At 43.0% G+C, this 19661-nt stretch overlaps 1 protein-coding gene across 1 annotated transcript in view; it reads right to left on the bottom strand.

Moving 5' to 3' along the window:
* Positions 1–19661, bottom strand: part of TENM4 (teneurin transmembrane protein 4) — a 562032-nt gene that overhangs the window by 327661 nt on the left and 214710 nt on the right. Inside the window, exons 4-5 of the mRNA XM_007941024.2 lie at positions 17149–17247; positions 15720–15955 (exon numbers count right to left, since the gene is read on the bottom strand). Of these exons, the coding sequence (XP_007939215.1) occupies positions 15720–15955; positions 17149–17247 (335 nt within the window). The remainder of the gene's footprint in view (positions 1–15719; positions 15956–17148; positions 17248–19661) is intronic.

Here is a 19661-nt window from a genome sequence, read left to right as displayed (position 1 = left end):
TTGTGCTGGTTTCAGAGTCAATAAAATGGGAGGGAGTGAAGTATAGAGATTACAAGATAGCCTTTGCAGCCAGACTTACTAAATTCCTTCCCTGATTCTGATATTTACAGTTATGTGACTCTGATCATAAAATTTAATTTTATTGAAGCTTAGTGTCTTCATCCATGAAATGGTGACAATAATACCTAGCCTGAAGTGTTACAGTGAGGAGAAAAGGAAATGATGTGTTTTATGAGTTTATTACGGGGCTTGGTATTTCCCGAAGTATACTACTAGACAGTAGCCTTCATTGTTGGTGTTACTGTCATTGTTGCCATCACCCACTGGTGCTGCTGCCATCATCATCATCGTTTGTGTTATATATCATGGTTCTCACTGAGAAAGAGTGTTTTAAGGAGATTTCTGGACTTAGGGGAGTTGAGAAACCTGAGTTTTTGCTCTGGTTTTGGGAAATGTTGCTATTACTGAACTTACAGGTCACCAGGGTCTGCCAACATGCTCACTGCACACGTATGGACACTGAGGCTTGCTAACTGCATTAGTGGCAGAGCCAGGGCCTGGAGCCAATCTTCGGACTCCTAGTTCAGAGCTCCTTCCATGAAATGGCCCAGCCATTACATTACAGCAGAAAATCCGGGAAGAGCAGGAAAGGCATCCTCATTGCTTGCTTTTCCACCAGGCACTATACTCACAGGTTAAGGAATTCTCTCTTTAGGACAAAAAAGAGAAATTAACTAACCCTTAGGCTGTATCAGGTGATCATAGGGTCTTCCCTTCTAGCCCCCATTGCTTTCATTTTTATCCCCCAGCACCTAACCTGGTGAAGGGAGGAAAGGAAGAAGACAGATGTAATGAGAATTATTATTAAAATAATAATGTTGTTGTTGTTGTGTGCCATGGAGTTGGACCCGACTCATAGCGATCTCTCTTTGGGTTTCTGAAGTGGTGTCGTTGTTGTTGTTATGTGCCATAGAATTTGACCTGACTCATAGCGACTCCTCCTTGGGTTTCCAAGGCAGTATCACTATGGAAGTAGATTGCCCCCATCTTCCTTCTGAGGAGTGGCTGGTAGGTTTGAACTGCCATCCTCCTGGTTAGCAGTCAAGCGTCTTAGGCACCATGCTACCAGAGTAGACTGCCCAACCTTCCTTCTGAGGAGTGGCTGGTCCCACTTATTAAAATTTTACCCTGTGCATGACACTGAGGATTCATATGCATTTTGTCATTTAAACTCACAATTTTTTAAGGTATATACTATTAGCAACTCCATTTCATAGATTAGTCACCATATTATTAATATAATTTTGCATATATAGAAAACTAAGCCTCCAAAATTGCCTAGAATCACACCATTCATCATGGCAGCGCCAAGATCCAAAACCAAGTCCAGATGACTTCAAATCCCCACCTCTTAAACTGTTGTCAAGGAAGCACAGGCTTCCATTTAGTCCTGATCAGAGTAAAAGTACAGTTTCTGATGAAATCACTGTCAGCAGATGAAACATTCATTGCAAGTGACTCCACATACGGATAGTGGATAACCCTAGTAAAAAAGTTCCCACCCCCCTTCACGTTTAAGACTTCATTATTGATACTTAAGGGATGACCAGTCTACTCAAACTATACTATTGGAGTGAGGTAAACAACACCAGGCCTGAGAGACTGCTGTCACTTCCCCCACAGGAGGGGAAATGTTAGTATAAAGGTCTTCACAGACTCCTTTTTTGGGCCACTTGTTGCCAAGTGTCAATCCTATTCACAAGGCTCTCTACTGCATTTCTAGGTAAAGGTATCATGACTTATCGAAAGACCAGCCTCTCATGGGTAACACATCATCCCTTCTTCAGCGGTAACAACAACTCAACAGGGCAGAAGAAAAAGATGGGCTTAGTTAGTGCTTAGGAGCTTATTTATTATAAAGGGAGAAGATGCTCGTCGCTGTGTTCCATTTCCGCAGCCACCAGAAATCGTACAAAGCTCCACAGAGCAACCCTTCTGTTTCCTGATTCATTTGGCACACCGACCATGTGACTGATTTTTTTCCATGATCAAAGTCAATTAGGAGGTGGTCCCCACTGTACATCTAAATGGAGTTTTAATGTGTGTATATATTATTAGGATAGGCCCTTTCCCTCTGGAACACTCACTTCAGTGAGAGGAATGAGGGCAGACAGCTTAACGTGGAGCCTGCCACCCAGATTTGTAACTTGGGATAATATTTCTTTATAATGAGAAACAGTTTGAAAGAGCACTTTAAAAGCTCACAGAACAGTGTTTGATGTCCCTTCTTTGCTTTCTACGGCTTCCTAGGCTCCTGCCTCATGGGTGTTTGCCAGCTCTTTGGGATCATGCTGTACTTTCTTGCTTCCCTGCCCTTCTCAGTGCACAGAGCAGGCTTTCCATCATGTGACTTTCCTTTTTTCTTTCTTTTAAGTACACTGACCTCCTTTAAAGCAGTTAGAGTTCCAAGCACCATGATGATCATCATGATAATGGAAATGATGATGACAACAATAGCCATTGTCATTAACTGAATAGTATGCCAGCACTGTGCTAAGTGCTTTATAAACAAACTGTTGTTTAATCCTCACAGACCCATATAAGGTAGGTACTATTATCCTCCTTTGTAAAATGAAAACATGAGGCTCACATGTCTCCAACAACTTGCTCAGGATTACGCACTAATTAAAAGGTAGAGTCTAAATGCAGATCTGAGTCAAATGCAGATTGACACGCAGCTGTCCATAACCGCTATTATACTGCCTTTCTGATTAGGGTAAAACTGGGAAAAAATGACAGTAACGGGGGAAAAAGTGTCAATATCGTTGTTATGTGGACCTGCCTTTCTACTCAAATTTTGTTGGTAGTATTTCCCTGAGAATAGAACTTAAGGTGATAGCTCTTCATAACAGAAAAGAAAAACCATCTTAAATGCCTGTTGAGCACAGTATTGTGCATTCCACAGTACTTCTTCCTGTAATCTTGGTGCAGTGCATGGCACAGGGCAGGTAGATGTTAATTTTCTTCCATAAGGAAATGAGTTAATTTTGTTCCTTAGTGAAGAGCTCTGAGTATCCTCGTGGTGGTTCAAATGGGGTAGGAGTACCAACTCCAGCTCTATTAAGGCTATGGGAAGGAGTAGAGTACAGGAAGAAGAGGACAGGCTCTGGGGACAGGATGCCGGGCTCTCCCACTCAAAGTGGGGCCTTGAACAAATTACTTAATCTCCTTGGGCCTTAGTTTCTTATCTATAAAATGTAAATGAAAATAGAGCGATGCCTAGCACATATTTAAAACAACTTCCATTGGCTTAATTCTGATTCTTGGAGTCTCCATGTGTCAGAACAGAACTGTGTGCCACAGGGTTGTGCCACAGCTGATTTTTAGGCCTTTCTTCTGGGTGCCTCTGGGTGGACTCAGGGTGCCAAGCCTTTGGACAGCAGCTGAGCATGTGAACTTTTTGCACCACCCACGTACTCCAGCACATGACTAGCACTTGACAAATATATTTTGGATGAGAAAGACTGTTGAGATGATTACATGAGAAAATACACGCAATGTGGAGAGCAATGCCTGCCTGGAATGCTGGAAGCTCTTAGTACATGTCAGCTGCCGTGTCTGTTACAGTGAAGTTAGGCTTTGGAGAGCTAGGAGCAGGAGCAGAGAAAGGCTCCAAACAGGGTAACAAAACCCCTCTGGCTCGCTCTGAGTCTCAGGAATGGACACAGTGATAACAGAAGACCTTAGAAGAGCTCTTAGAGGCAGCATGGCTTATAGAGAGAACACAGGATTTGGAGTCAGGAAACCTGATTTCTAGCCTCAGCACTACTGCTTACCAGAGATTCCGGCCAAACAAGTTCTTTAACCACAGTGGGCCTCTGCTTCCACATCTAGGCCTTGCAGGAGAAGGAAATGCAGTCAGTAATCCTGTGTAGTGCTAGAGAGGATCAAGTGAGGCATGGATTTGAGGGGCCTCACACAGAGGCCAGGTATTTATTATGCATTTACCTTGTACATTCTTCTAAAGGGAAAGGCAACCAGTGCCCTCCTGCAGCTAAGGCAGAAGTTTGCAAGCACTGAGGCTTCTCCAGTTCTCCATTCAAGAGTCTTCAGCAAAATAGAGACAGGCACACAGACCAGTAAAATGTAACAATGGATCTTTTAATGCACATTCTTCTGACACAGGTGCCAAAAACAGCCAACATTTCTATCTACCATCCCATCATGACTTTGTCTAGGCTGTTCCATCTTCTAGAAAGTCATTCCTATCTTCTCTTTCAATATCTTACTTTACTTAAAAGGTTCAAAGCCTTAGGGAAATTTTATCTGATCTTCCTGGTTAGAATGAATTGCTCTTCCCTTTGAGTTCCAAAGGGATAAGGTTCAAACTCCAATAACATATTTTTATCATTTGTCTAGTATTGCCTTCAGCTCCTTACACATCTGGCTCTCCACAAAACTACAGATGACTCAAAGGCAGTGATGCTAGCTTATATGGCTTTGTCTGTCCCCACAACCTGGGGCACAATCTGCAATCTGGCAGACAGGCTCAGTAAATACTCCCCACTCTTTTAAACCTGAGTTTGGAGATGCTCCCTCTAGTTAATCCCAGATTACCTGAAATCCTTGCATTTGGAGATGTCCTTGACTGCTAAATCTAAGAGGGTTTAACATAAAGAGTGAGTCTGCACTCTCTAGGTGGTCCAGCTGTCTGGAAAGGCAAGTAGTACACAGACTCAGCATTCACTGTGGGCCAGTCCCAGGACTGGACCCTTTGCAGATGTTCTCTCATTTAATGCCCAAAACACCACTTAGAGATTAATTGACATTTTACCAATGAGGAAACTAAGACTCAGAGAGATTAAAAGGCTTGTCAGAGCCAGGGCTGGAATCCAGGTCTTACTGTGCGCAAAGTCTGGGCTTTTGTTACTAGACTATAAGGATAAATCTGTTTAGCTCTTGTAGTTTTTGTTTTTTACTGTCAAGAAGAAGTACTGAGTAGAAGAAAACTAATGGAATAAAAAAAAAATGTCTTATCTCTTTTTCTCTCTTCCCTCTTTCTTCCTACTCCTCCCATCTCCCTCTTCCCTTCCGTCTCTTCACCCTGCCACGAAAAACAGGGAGCTGAACGCTCCTCTTTGCACTCTGTCCCAGGCCTGGCAGTCCTAACCATTGCCTGACTGAACCAGTTCTTCTCCACAAGTACAAGGTATTTATAACACTGAAATAAAAGCTATTAGGGAGACTTTCTCTCTTAAGCACAGTTAAATTATGCTATTTCACAGTAATTAGTCTGGAATAAAAACGAGGAGTAGGGGAGAAATTTTTTCAAAGGAGGCTAAAATCTGTAAAATCAATCCCTTTTCCAAGTTGTGGAATGAGCACCCCAGAGTCCCAGTTGGGGCTACTTCCTGATGAACCATGATGTGTGCTGTCTCTCAGCGTTGTGAAACCACCCACAGGATGAGGGCCTCAGAGCCCTAGGAGAGTGTTCTCTCTGCAGCTGCTGTCTTTGTTATAAAAAATGAATGTATTAATAAACTTTGGTCTTGTCTTTTTCTAGACTACATTTCTGAGCTCTGGAATTGCTTGGCCCTCAAATTCACTACATGTGGTCTGCCAGGGATAAGGGGAAGACAAATTTCATTTATTAGTGCCTCTTACTATGAGCTAGATACCTAATAATAATTTCATCCCCACAAAAGCCAACTGCCTACATCCACAGGTGAGGACATTGAGGTAGACAGAGAGTAAGGTTCTGGCTTAAAGTCACACAGTACTAAGAAACAGACAAGGGTCCAACACCAGGTATGCACCCCCTGATGACTATATTTCAGCAACCACATCTCGGTTTTCTCCCTTCTAGTTTTCCTCCCACTTAGATTCCAGCAGCCATTTTCACTCTCACAATATTCCACTACCTCTAGACTTTGCATCTCTGTTTTCCATAAGAACTTGAAGCCTCTGCTCTGCTTATTTCCCTCTCCTTCATGGTCTTGCAACATCTGTTAGGTTCTAGCCTCGATATGCTCCCCAACTTCTCTCCTTAACATCCTTTAATTGAATACATACTACCTTATGCCAGACTCTGGTATAAGAAACTTTTATGGCTATGTCACTGAGCACAGCAGAAATTGTTCCTATAGTCATGGAGCTTATAATCTAACGGCAGAGAAAGATAACAACCAGTTACACAATTAAGGGAGCTCTGGTGGCATAGTGCCTAAGGCATTTGACTGCTAACCAGAAGGGTGGTGGTTCAAACCAACCAGCCACTCCTTGGAAGGAAGGTTGGGCAATCTACCTCCGTAGTAATACTGCCTCGGAAACCCAAGGAGGGGTCGCTATGAGTGCAGAGACAGATATCAATCAGTTACACAATTATTCAGTTACAATTCTGGCAAGCACAATGGAGGGGCTGTAAGAGCATATAACTGGGTTCCTGGAATTATAAGAGGGTCAGGGGAGTTTTCCTGAAGAAGAAACATTTAAACTAAGCTCTTGAAAAGAAAGTGACTGGATGTAGGGGTGTGGGGTGTAGCAGATGGTTCTCAACAGGAACGAAAATCCTTTAGCCTCTCCTAGTCTCAGGGTTACCTGTGATCTTACCTCCACTCCCATTCACCAGTTTAACTGGCTGACCTAAGATCAAACACAAAGCTCTATGCAAGCAGGGCTGGGGGGAAATGGGTACCTGGCTGAGGGCTCTAAAATTCAGTATTATCCTTCTAAGGAGCCCTGGCATAAGCAGCAAGAACTTTAAATGGTTTATAACTTGTGATTTAGGAATCTTGCTCTGAGGAATACAAACCCACTGCCATCAAGTCGATTCAAACTCATGGCGAACCTATAGGACAGGGTAGAATAATCCCATAGGCCTTCCAAGGCCGTAAATCTTTCCTGAAGTAGACTGCCACATCTTTCTCCCACAGAAAAGCTGGTAGGCTTGAACCACCATCCTTTCAGTCAGCAGCCAAGTGCTTAAACACTGCTCCACTCTTCTGGGGAATTCACTCTCCCCACAATAATACAAAACAAGACAGAACAAAAGACACAAAGATGTTCAAGGCAGTGCTATTTATAATAGCAAACAATTGGAAATGGCAGAAATACAATGATCTAATAATGGCAAAAAAAAACCAAAAAAAACACAGAACTACTAAACTTGACTCTGGTAGTGTTGTGCCTAAGGCACTTGACTGCTAACCAGAAGGCTGGCAGTTCAAACCCACCAGTCGCTCCTTGGAAGAAAGATGGGGCAATCTACTTCCGTAGTAAAACTGCCTCAGAAACCCAAGGAGGGGTCGCTATGAGTCGGGTCCGACTTGACAGCACATAACAACAACAACAAACTTGACAAGAATGATAATTGAGTCAATACTCGAAAATGTTTACATTAAAAAAATGGCACGAAAAGAATATAAGCCAATGCATTTATGCTGACTCCTCAGAGGCTTTTGGCTACTATCCTTCAAAGAGGTCAATTGTAACACACAAAGAACCCTAAAATGTTTCATTTGCTAGCTTTAATATCTTGAATTCTGTACTATACCTTAAAGATTTTTCCAATGACACATTGTTTTCTTAGAATTTGAATGTTCTCTTAAGGTAACACCTGATTTTGAATCCAGTAAATAAATTTCTTTACCACACTTCTCAAAAGCAGTGCCTTAAATTATGGAGACAGAGAACAGATGAGCAGAGGGAAGGGACAGGACTGACTAAGAAGAGGCATATGCGAACTTTTTGGGGTGGTAGGTATGTAGTGTTCTTATTGTGGTGGTGGTGGCTACATGGAGATGCATTTTTCAGAATTCATAGAACGATAGACCTAACAATGTTAACTCTCTAAATGTAAATTATACCTCAATAAATCTTACTTAAAAAAAAAATTGGTCAGGGCCTGGTAGCTACCTAGTGAGGGAGACATGACTGACTGAGTAGTCTGGGTCTCAATCCTACGAGTACTGTGTGAGCCCTGAACAATGTTTGGCAAAGTGATTATGAGAAGTGGGGACACTGGTATCACCCATTTGCCCATCCACACCTACTCTCTGTCTTCTTCTACCTGTACCCTGGGAGGCTGACCCATATGGCCTGGATCAATGGGTTCCCTTGGGCTTGGCTTCCAGTTGGGTTCCACCAATGGGAGGAGATGTGACGGTAGGAAGAGAGTGAAATTGAGGTATCTGTTCCCTGGCTTCCTCACTCCTATCATTCTGCTGAAAACCACAGCTCTAGTCAGGCAGCCTTCTCTCCTGGCTACTTTCTCCAGGTTCTAGTAAGCACCCCTTCCCTTTGCCCTGTCATGCCTAGGAATGGTATCAGTATCATGGTGTCATTAGTATGAGGTATTACTATTTTTGACACTCTGCCCTCACTGTAATTAGTCTTGTTATTACATTCTCCTCAAATTAAAGCCAAGAAAACAATCCCTACCAAATTGTTCTGTCATGGGGCAAGTTCTGCAAGTTGGAAAATTTTCTTTCATACTGAACTGAAACATGTCGAGTGACTTAATTCTTCAGGCTAGTCTTTTGTTTGTTTGCTTTTATCCCTATTTTATAGGTGAGGAAATTGAAGATTAAGGAGTATAGGTCCTTGCCCAGATGGCACAACTTGTAAGCAGCAGACTTATACAAACAAGATCTAGTGGTCTGTAGAGTCTGGGTATTTCACCTTTACTCCTGTCATTCCAGACACAGGCTTCCCCCAAGACAGCTCTTTCCATACAGGACAGATCTCTTTCAGAAGTCGTCTTCCACAGAGCCAAAAGCAACCTTCCCATCATTCATCCCTTGGTCTTGCTTCTGTCTTGACAGCCCCACAAAGCAAGACTGGGGCTGGAACATATCTATCTGGGGTCTGTTATAAAGAGAACAGTCTATATATATCTTGCTATTAGCAATTCCCACAGAGCAGCATGAAGGAAGCAATCTTAGAGAGAAAAGCTTTAATACACGATTCTGTATCTTCATCATTTTTTTCTTTCTCCTAAAAGACTAAGTTCAATCATCTCCATTTCCCATTCTTTGGGCTTTAAAGCTTCTAAAACTATGGCTTCTGTCCAAAAGGCCTGATGTGAAGTCAAAGAGAAAGGAGATAAAATGAGTCTTACTGCTCACTAATAACACCCAGGCCCAAAGTGCAACAGGTTCGTGCTTATGAAGCAAATAGCATCTGAGATTCTGATATTGTATGAGCTGACCCAGATGGGGATAATTGAGGTGAAGGGGTGTACAATCACCCCGGCCTCTATTTCTAATCCTTTTCCTGCCCATTTCATATTCATTTCACCTGTACCCGAGTTTCAGGCCATAATATACACATTTCTCCCATCATACTTTTGTCTAAACGGTTCTTCTTCTGCCTAGAATATTCTTGTCAGAGTTAATCATTTTGCAATGTCTTTGATTCAGCCATGTCTTACTGAGTACAGCTACCTTATGTCAGGCCTTGTGCTAGAGATTGAGTATGCAGTAGAAAATAAGACATTAGGAGACTGGGGGGGGGATGTTGAGTAAAAGTAAAGGGAAGGACAGTCTAATATGCCTTCCAACTGGATTGCTGCAATGCTGGAAGTCAAGTTGGGGTGGTAAAATGTCAGAGATCTTGACAGAGCCAGCACAGTTCCATGCAAATCACACTAGTAAGTTGACCTCTTATCAACATTCACCAGCAATCTCAAGAACTTGATGACCCAGGGTCTTCTAGACAAGCAAAACTCTCTAATGTTGCCTTTTGAAGAGCAGCAATTAAGCTTAGAAACATTCTCGCTTGTAAATTAAACTATCACCACTTCAAGCACTTCAAGCAAGCAAGGGTACTAATAGTGGGTACTTTCTTTTGTGTGTGCAATTCATAATCAGCATCAGGTGGAGGTGAACAATGCAATCTCATTAAAAAAAAAAAAATCCTTCTTTGCTATCGGGTATGTTCCACTGCAGTTATCCAGAGGCTGCTGCAGTTCACATCTGTGATTCCGCCCATTGTGTTCTGGAGCAATTTCCTGCAATCCTGGTGAATTGCAGACCTTATGAGTGAGGACCAAGAAGGTGTAATAAAAATTTCCTGGGTTCACCAGTAAGGGACTCCCTTGATCACAATCTGTTTTATGTTTTTTTTTTTTTTTTTCCCAATATCATCTGTGTTTTCTCAATATTATCTCATAATAACTTCATGAAGGATGTGCTGTTAGTCTTCCTACTTTGCAGGTGACAAAGCCAAGGATCACAATGGTTACAGATCCTGAGAGTGGTGGAGCCAAGATTTCCACTAAGTTGGCCAGACTCTGAATCCTTTCTTCTTTTCCAATCAAAATACCATGGTGCCTTAGAGAAATCACAGTGAATGATACCCTTGTCCTGCAGGATAGACCTGGAACTGATAATAGGAAAAAAAAAAAGAAAAGAAAAACCACCACCATCACCTCAGCATAATCCTGGTCTCTGTTTAAATGTAAATCCATTTCTGGTTCTTGTATTATTAACAAGCCTTTTCATCGCCTATTCCAAAGGCCTTGCTGGCAAGATAGGTGCTTAAAAAGTCCTTAAGACATTAATCCACAGCTCTTCTGTGGCACACAGTGTCTGCTTTTTACATAGAGATTCAGAACATGAGAGGAAGCTGTCAGTTTTATCTGGGCAGAGGCAAATGTCAGCAAAGCAAAAAGTGACTTTTGTCCTAGTTAAAGAAATGATGTGAGGTGCTTCTCTGGTGCTGATTCTTTTTGTGTCTGCTTCCCCAAAACAGTAAGACATTCCTACAAATGTTTTCTGACAGATTCCCCTGGTTGTTCTGTGAGCTGCCCTTGTGTGATTAACAAAGCTTGGGAAGCCCACAGGTGGTGCTGTGAGACAAGCCTGGTCCAGGTTCTACTTGAAAGCTACTAATACTTCCTTACATGTGATGCTAATACTAATAACACTATTAATTGTGATAGTATCTCATTTTTATTAAGTGCTTACTCTGTGCCAGACAGTGGGCTAGGGGCTGATTGCAAATTATATTACTGGAACCTCACAACAACCCTGTGATGTAGCCATTATTATCCTCATTTTCCAGAAGAGGAAACCGCAGCTTTAAAAGGTTGAATAAACTTGGCTAACATCCAAAGCTTGAAGGCAGCAGGATTGAGATTTGAAAGCAGGCAGCTTAATTTCAGAACCCATACTTTCAATCATGATACTATCGTTTTCAGTTTTTTTATCCTATAAAATGGGGTTAATCATTCCAACCACATCCATTACAAGGACCATAAGGAAAGTAGAAACTGAGGCTCAAAGAAGTTAACTTACTTGCACAAGTTCACACTGTCAGCAAGTGGTCTATGGCCTGAAGTGGGATCTTCTGATTCTGTATCATCCGTTTAAGCCCAGGACCTATAGCATAGTGGCGAAGAGCATGGCCCCAAAATTTCATAATACAGAGAAGAGGTAAATGAAGCAACATACACTCATCCTCAGTGGCTGCCTTTTGGAGCGGGTGCCATTTGGAGACAAAAAATGTGTCTTTTTCCTCTGAAGAGATCCTACAAGCTGCATGACTGTATTCCTCCTTAGGATTCCCATCCTGGGCCAGAAGAGACAAGTAACCCTACCAGTGGAAGAGGAGATGGCCTGAAGGCAAGGCCTGAGACCCTGCAGCCTTTGTGGGTGGTAACTACTAACTCCAATTTCTCTGTCTTCCTATGAAAATAGCTGCAAATGTCTCTGCAAATGAAAGGTCTCTGGTTGCTCTTTTCTCAAGAAACTTATCAACTAAGAAACTTCAAATAGGTTTGTCCTGGTTACCATTCAGATATGGCAGCCCTGAGCAGATACTGGCAAAAGAAAAATACTTTTCAATCCTCTCTTTTTGCCTCCCCCTCTGCTGGTGAGGCAATACAATTCTTATCTGGAACTTGATAGGATGTAGAAAATAATTACAAATGAAAAGGTTATTCATAATTTTTAAATGAGTTAATTAGTAAACCCAGTCAGACTCACTCATTACAGTAATTAATAATTGATTATACTTGAAATTAAACACAATTTTTCATCAAAAATCTAATTAAATATCTGTGCTTTTGCCTGTTGATTAGATTGGTTGGTCTGCTGGAAAAAGAGTCTTTGTTAAGGATATTTGTGCTTGGCTGAGACAATTAATTTGATTTTTAATAATTGATAGATCCTTACAAGTTAGTCATCACAGCCTATATTTATGGGGGGGCTCTGGTAGCGTAGTGCCTAAAGCATTTGACTACTAACAAAAGGCTGGTGGTTCAAACCCACCAGCTACTCCCCAGAAGGAAGGGTGGGCAATCTACTTCCATAGTGATAATGCCTCGGAAACCCAAGGAGGGGTCGCTATGAGTCGGATCCAACTCTATGGCAGTGGCTACGTTTTTTGCAACAGGACACACATCTCCTGCCCCAGCAGCTGGAGCAGACCAAGCAACAAGGATGCCACCCGCTCAGCAGCATTAGCTTACTCCAACCTCACAAACACCCTTCCAAGGTAATGGGTTGTGTCTGTTTTCTAGGTGAGGAAATTGGGGCCCAGGAAATGAAGTGATTGCCCAAGGCATAAAGCTGCTATGTGGCAAAGCTGGGAATGGAATCCAGAGGTTTAACTTCTTCCCAACACCTTGCTGAGTTTCCAGCTTATAAAGGGAACACTTCAGGTTTGCCATCCTGACCCAATCCTTGAATACAAAATCTAGATTCAAGTCTTAATGTTTTTGTGCAGATAGAATTTTATCATAAGGATGTACTCTTGCCCAGGACACATTATCAATGAACTGATCACTCCTAACTGGAGACGAATTTTCCTAACTTGAACTCAGATCCATCCCTTCCTCTCCATATATCATCACTGTCTTCAACTTTTCCTAACAAGTTTACTGCAACACTTTCCTAACAGGTCTACTTTCTAGTCCTTCCTCTCCCCTGATCTCTAAAGTGAAAATCTGATTATATTCTGTTTCTGCTTAAAACCCTTCAATGGCTTTCTATTGCCCATCCATTAAGGTTCTTAACTTGGCATTTAACTTGACCTTCATAACCTGACCATTATTAACCACATTATCAGCTACATTATCGCCAACTGTGGCCCCTCCCACATACCCCTCAAATGCTTCATTGGAAGGAAATGTGTTTCCTACCACACCATCCTCTTTCAAGTCTTTGAAAAGTCCCTCAGTTTGGAATACCCTTCCTTCCTGTCTGCTCCAGCTAACTCCTACTTCCAGATGCCACTAAAATACCATCTTCTCCAGAAAGCCTTCCCCAGTCCTTCTGGGACAGATTGGGTTGGGTATTCCCACAGTTGCCAAGCTCCCTCAATCACTGTTCTTTATTTGCCTGCTTACCTAGCTGTATCTTCTTCAAAGCTATAAATGCCTCAAGGGTAAGGACCATGTTTTCATTCTTTAACCATAGCACTTAGCATAGTATCTGGATCAAAGTAAGTACTCATATGGTTTACTGAATGAAAAATAAAATGTACAAAATGATAACTTCAAAGATTACCAAGGTTGAAAGAAAAATTAAAAGTCATCCAGTCAGCACTTGAATCTTATTCCTGTTAAGTGGTCATTAAGGCTCTATTTGCACCCATCCTATGACAGGGAGCTTATTACCTCCTACAGCTGCAATTAGTTGAGGACTGATCATGTATTCTTATTAGATAGGGGAGAAAGAAGCCCATGTGATGGAAAACAGGAGAGAGCTTTCTAAATCATATAAAAATTTAATTTTCTCCCTGCACTAGGCTACACAGTATAAACCTTAAAACTTCAGTGCAAAACAAGTTGATAACTTCACATATCAAGATAAAAGTCTGCTCATTTAGGAAACATAATGCAAGTCAAAAGCAACACCTGTACCAGTGATTGGTAGGGTCACAGGATTGGTGGGGCCAGAAACAAACTTTCATGCCAGGCGATGGTACTTGAAACCCTACAACCCTCACCTGTTTCTCAAGTCAATGACGCTTCTTTCACAGAGCCTGGTAGACATCAGCCTCACTCATTTTGGCTGTTTTTTTACTCAAGGATGCATATATCAGGAATCGCAAATACTTGGCATGGCATCAATATTCTCTACTCTTGTGACTACCACAGACATCACTAATCAATCACAGAGACTCTTTTCCACTGAGTCTGAATATAGCCTCAGGATCCTCCTCAAAACAGCATTCTACACAGCAACCACCAAACAAATAGAAGAAAAGATGAAATGTGTGTGCCATCCTGGCCTCAGAGCCATGAAATAGTATAAACCAATCTTCACAAGGGGAAAAGAGACCTGACATATCAGAGAAGGTTTATTATAGTTTGAAATATTTACGGAGACCTCCCTATTTGCAGCACTGTCATCTTCCTGATTACTTGTTTTCATAAAATTCAGGACTCTTGAGAGAGAAGTGATCTTACAGTTTAGATCACTCACACTCATCCCTGCTCAAATTCCTTCTCCACTTTCTATTAATCCATGCTTTATTAATCATTTGTAGTAACTAAGCACTACCTCTCAAGACAGCTCTTTTCCTCCACAATGACTTCGCTTGCCACTACATTCTTTTTTTTACAATTGGGAGACGTTCTTTCCTCATAGACTCTCTGCCAGTAAGTTCTATTTCCATTTTATTGGGCTTATGCTGAAAACAACTCAAAAACCCTTTCCTTACAGAATTATCTCAGAATTCCTTAGCATAGCTTCAAGGCCTTCTTAGGCTGGTTTTGACCTACCTTCAATCTTAGAATCCCACAAAGAATCTGAAAGTGGAAAAGACATGGAGGGTGAAGCCAACCGCTTCGAATGCCTTTACCAACATGCTGTTTTACATAAAGGTAGCAGAGTCTACACAATGCACAGATTTCTTCAGATTAATATCTTCCCTGGGGGGAAGGCCAAAGGAAGAGGTCAGAAGTAACCAAGCTGTTACAAATACATCAAAAGAATGCACAGTGGGAATCATCCTGTTTTTGCAAGAGGCGTTTCTCATCCATTGGAAGTGCTCTTAGATCAGGTAAGAAGTATCCAGTCAGTGATTCTTAGTGTCTCTGCACTTCCCTCAGCCCAAATCTAATTGCTCAGTGGGAACCGCTCCTCCTAGGTGGGGATTTCCTTGGTTGCCTGACCACAGGTTAACTCTGGACCTTGGTTCCTGCCAACATCCTTTCACCACCTTGGCAGACCCTCACTTCCAAATATGCTTTCCTGGCTTGAGGTCAGAACAATCCAGTCATTGACAGTTTGCCTCTAATTCCAAGGCATTCTCTCTCTTTCCTTTCCTCACTGCAGCTACGTGGCACAAGTGAGAGAAGCCTGCCTGCTGCCCAGCCTCTCCAACTTGTCATTTAATTTGTAGTGACACCAAACTATGGTACGCCTGCCATACATCTCCACCTCAAAGCCTAGTCCTAGTGAGTGCTTATGCCTCAGTGCTAGGTGTCCAACAATCCAACACATGGAAGAACAGATGTTTAGTTTCCTTTTCCAGTTATAAGAACATCTCCGTTAACATGGAGACAGGAGGGGAGGCGGGGCCTAAAGGGCTGACCCTTGACAAGTTTGGGAGGTGAAGGCCATTCCAGCACTCCATGGGCTATTTGGCTCACCCTGTGTGCTTTATCTGCCATGCTGACAAGGTGCCTTAGGTGTCCACAGGTGTCTTGATCGCTGCCCTCTGGGCCAAGGGGAGCCAAGGAAAGCTGGGGTGAGGGAGGCACTTACCCACAAAGTAAGCCAGCAGGATGACCAGTGTGGCTGAGATGACGATGGCGCTCAGGGCTGCACACTTCCAGTTACAGTACTTGGAGGGCTTCTTGAGGTTAAAGGCTGGCCGGGCGAAGGTGCTGCGGGGCAGGGGTCGGGGTGGAGGAGAGTACACTGTGCTGGACGTCAGTGGGTACCCTGGTGATGTGGTGCAGAAGAGCGGGGAGGTGCCTCCCGGTTTGAAGAGGAAGTGCCTGTGGGTAGAGAGAAGCATGAGAGCATCAAGGTCTGCTTATCACCAGGAACTCCAGATAAACCTGGAGGACAGAGGCAGCAGCAGCAGAAGCATGCAGAGGAGCCTGGAGAGAGAGTATCACCACAGAGAAGACAGGAGGGTTGGAGAAAAAGAGAACCAACTACTAGACCACAAAAACAGAGCACACGAAGACATATTTTCACAGAACACAAAGGGGGCAGCCCTGTCAGTGAGGAAAACCACCCAAGCCAAGGCAGGAGGTGTTACCAACTTGACACTGAGTGGGCATTGAGATGCTTTTTCTGGGAAGGGATGGGGCTTCTTGGGGAAAAGCTACCTGTTCTCTAAGACTACTGTAGCAACTTGGAAAGTATCTCAAATTTTTTTCTGTCCCCTGGAGATAAAGGAACCTAAAATTTCCTTCTCTCTCTAATATGTGCTGAGCCAGTGTACTTTGACTGAGGAATGGAATATTCGCTTTTTTAAAGGGGGTATTGTGGGAGTTGGAGCCAAGACACTACCATGAAGCTCCACCATGGCCAAGAGTTCCCCAGTGGCTGCTACACAGCCAATGGCAGCACATGCTTTCAAATATTGTGCTCAGAAGCCAGAATGCTGACTTCTGAGCCCCTGGTGAGAGCTGCGAGGAAGGGCAGAGGGACACTGCATTTTACAGCCTTGTTAGACTTGAGGGCAGTGGGGAACAGTCAGTGCACATGGTTGTGGCCAAACCAGGTGTCAGGAAATCCTCCACAGGTTGGCTTTAACCATGGCCATAGGAGGATTTGCACACAAAGCCTAGAAAGTCTCACCCCTCCCCCAGCTCCAGCTTCAGGGTTACCCTATCCCTACTGGGATACAAGAAGCCTCGGGCCACAGAATACATATTCCCAGGGCCTGTGCTATATATATATTTAAAAAAATGCTACATGAGATGTTTTTCAGAATGGCAAAGGCAGCCAATGAGATGGCAGGAGCTGCATATTAACAAGACTGTGGTTAATATGCTGGGGGCAGAATATTCTAAGGATCAACTCTTGCAAGGTGAACATGGATTTTGGGATGGGCATGCAATATGGCATTATCTCCCCCAAGAGATCCCAGGGAAAGGTCTTCAGGGTTTGCATGCAGGCGCAGGAGTTGTGGGGAGAGTACACACAGAGTAAGGAGGAGCATGGGGATGTCACCTACCCGTCACTGTAAGCCCCATCATGGCGGGAGGCGCTGAGAATGTCCATCTCAATGAGGTTGTCCTGCAATGTCCCTAGGAATGGCTGCTTGCCTAGATTTCTACGCACACATGGAAACATGAATGAAGCAATGAGTCATGCATCGATGAAGGGGGCAGTAGAGAAACACACAAATCGGCTGGCTGGTGCAGCTATGTGTCCAAGACCAGCAGGACACAGTTTCCAGGCAATGGGTTTGTGTGCAAGCCACATGTCCAAGAGGAAAACCTGGCACAGAGCATTGGTGGGAACGTTCTCCATACAAACCTGGATGTCTGACAGTTGGGTGCATCAAATCATAGCTATCGCTGATTATGTGTCAGATAAGGTTATATCCATTATTCAAAATAGGCTATGAGAGAAAGGCAGCATTTTCCTATTTTACAGATGAGGAAGCTGAGATGTGGAGAGGTAACAGGATTTGCCAAAGTCACCAGCTAGCAAGGGTCAAAGCAGGAATTTGACTTCTGTCTGGTCCAAAGCTGTGATTTCTCTCCTACTTGATGCTGCCTATAATTGTTTTTTAACAGAATATAGGGATGGTTACTTTGCTAACCCAAAAGAATAATAATAAAACAAATCAAGCATATTTGGCCACTGTTTTCTAAAGCAATGGCATCATAAATCACCTGGAGAGCTGTGAATTGCTAGGCCACCCACACAGATTCTGGGTCAGTAGGTTAGGATGGAGCCTGAGAATATGCAGTTCTCCCAAGTTCCCAGGTTGATGCTGATGGTGTGGCTCCTGGACCATATTTTGAGTATTGTGGTCTTTTAGTAATACAGGTGCCTGGGTGATGAATGATTAGCAAAGATGGTGCCCCACAGAAGTCAGAGGGGGGATTGTCTTCTCAAAGTGCATTCTGAGGGATATGCGACATTTTGTGAATTTAATCTATTTCTAACCCAGAGTGAAGACAGACACACTTGCTGTTTTTGGTCTCTGCCATGCCCACTAAGTGACATCATTCACATTTACACACACTGGATCCTGTTTTCTGATACTTACAGGACTGCTGCCACCTCAGTTTAGAACTCTGCAGTGTATCATTTCTAACAAGTCAGTGGTGGCTTCAGTCTGTGGAAACACCTGAGGGAGGACTGACTTGCAGAAAGCCAACTTCTGGGCCCAGTCAGGGTAGGAACCATCCTACTGACACTGAGCAGGTCTTGAGAATCAGAATACTTGAATTCTAGCCCCTTTGTTGCTCTGTGACTTTGGGTAAAAATTTTAACCTCTCTCATTCTCACTTTCTTCATCTACAAAATAATAATAATAATAATAATAATAAGCCCACAAGGTTTCTATAAGGATCTTCAAAATAGGTTATGTGAAGAAGTCAGTGTTATCTCTATTTTACGGGTGAGGAAGTTGAGATGTACGATGTGGAGATGATGTTGGAAGTATTTTTAAGAGACACTCAAATATTATAGAAGTTCTAATGCAAAATATAATAGCTGCTCTCTATGGAAAACCTACCACATATTATTCACTGTCCCAGGAGCTTTTCAACTATTATCTAATTAATAATTTATTCCTCACAATAATCCTACAAAGTCAGTACTATCACATCTCCATTACGTAGATTGGCAAAGCAAGGTTCAGGAAAGTGATGTGACTTTTATAAGGTCATACGGCAAGCAAGAAACAGAGATGGAACTGGGACCCAGAGCTCAGGCTCTCCCTACTTGACAACTTTATCTCACTCTGCTGTTGCTCTCTGGCCAGCCTCAGAGACCCAAATGAAGGACTGTAAGTACCATCTCCAGCACCATTTATTTTATTACCATCCCCAGAGGCAGTGAGAGCAGAAGGCAACACTCCTTTGCAGCTGGCGCCACTGAGCAGTGCACTGTTGATGAGAACCTCCCCTTAGGGGAAGTCCTGAAGAGCCATCTGGGGCTAGCAACCTGGACAGTAAGCTGTTCCACTGGGGTTCATGCCTCACGGGTCTCCCACAGGGTTTGGGAGGATCTACAGGTGTGTGGAAGTTTCTACTTCCATGAAGGTAGCCCTAGTGATCAGAGGTGGTGTGGCACAGTGGGAGGCGGAGCCAGACAGACCTAAGTTCAGTCCCAGGTCCATCATTCACTGGTCCTGAGACAGATGAGTTAATCTGAGCATCCATAAAAGGTAATAATCACTCACCTTTTAGATCCTAAAGTGCAATTTGGATCATGTCACTACTTGTTCTCAACCTTCCAATGGCTTTCCATTTTTAGAATAAAGCCATAGTTCTTACAAGATCCTACAAGACTGGGCCCTTGTTGCCTCTCCAACTTCATTTCTTGTGCTCCAGACATACTGGCCTCCTTACAGTTTCTCAAACTAGCTGAAACTTCATCTGCCTGAACCAGTCTCTCTCCCTTCTCAACTATTACCTTCTCGCTCTAACTATAATAGCTCCCTATCCACCTCCCAATCACTCTCTAACCCATTGTTCTGCTTTATTTTTCTTCACAGGACTTGATACT

Source organism: Orycteropus afer, unplaced genomic scaffold (assembly GCF_000298275.1).
Source record: "Orycteropus afer afer isolate SDZICR_OR568_19922 unplaced genomic scaffold, OryAfe1.0 scaffold00074, whole genome shotgun sequence".
Classification (NCBI taxonomy): Eukaryota; Metazoa; Chordata; class Mammalia; order Tubulidentata; family Orycteropodidae; genus Orycteropus; species Orycteropus afer.
This window is presented reverse-complemented; position numbering and strand designations above follow the sequence as displayed.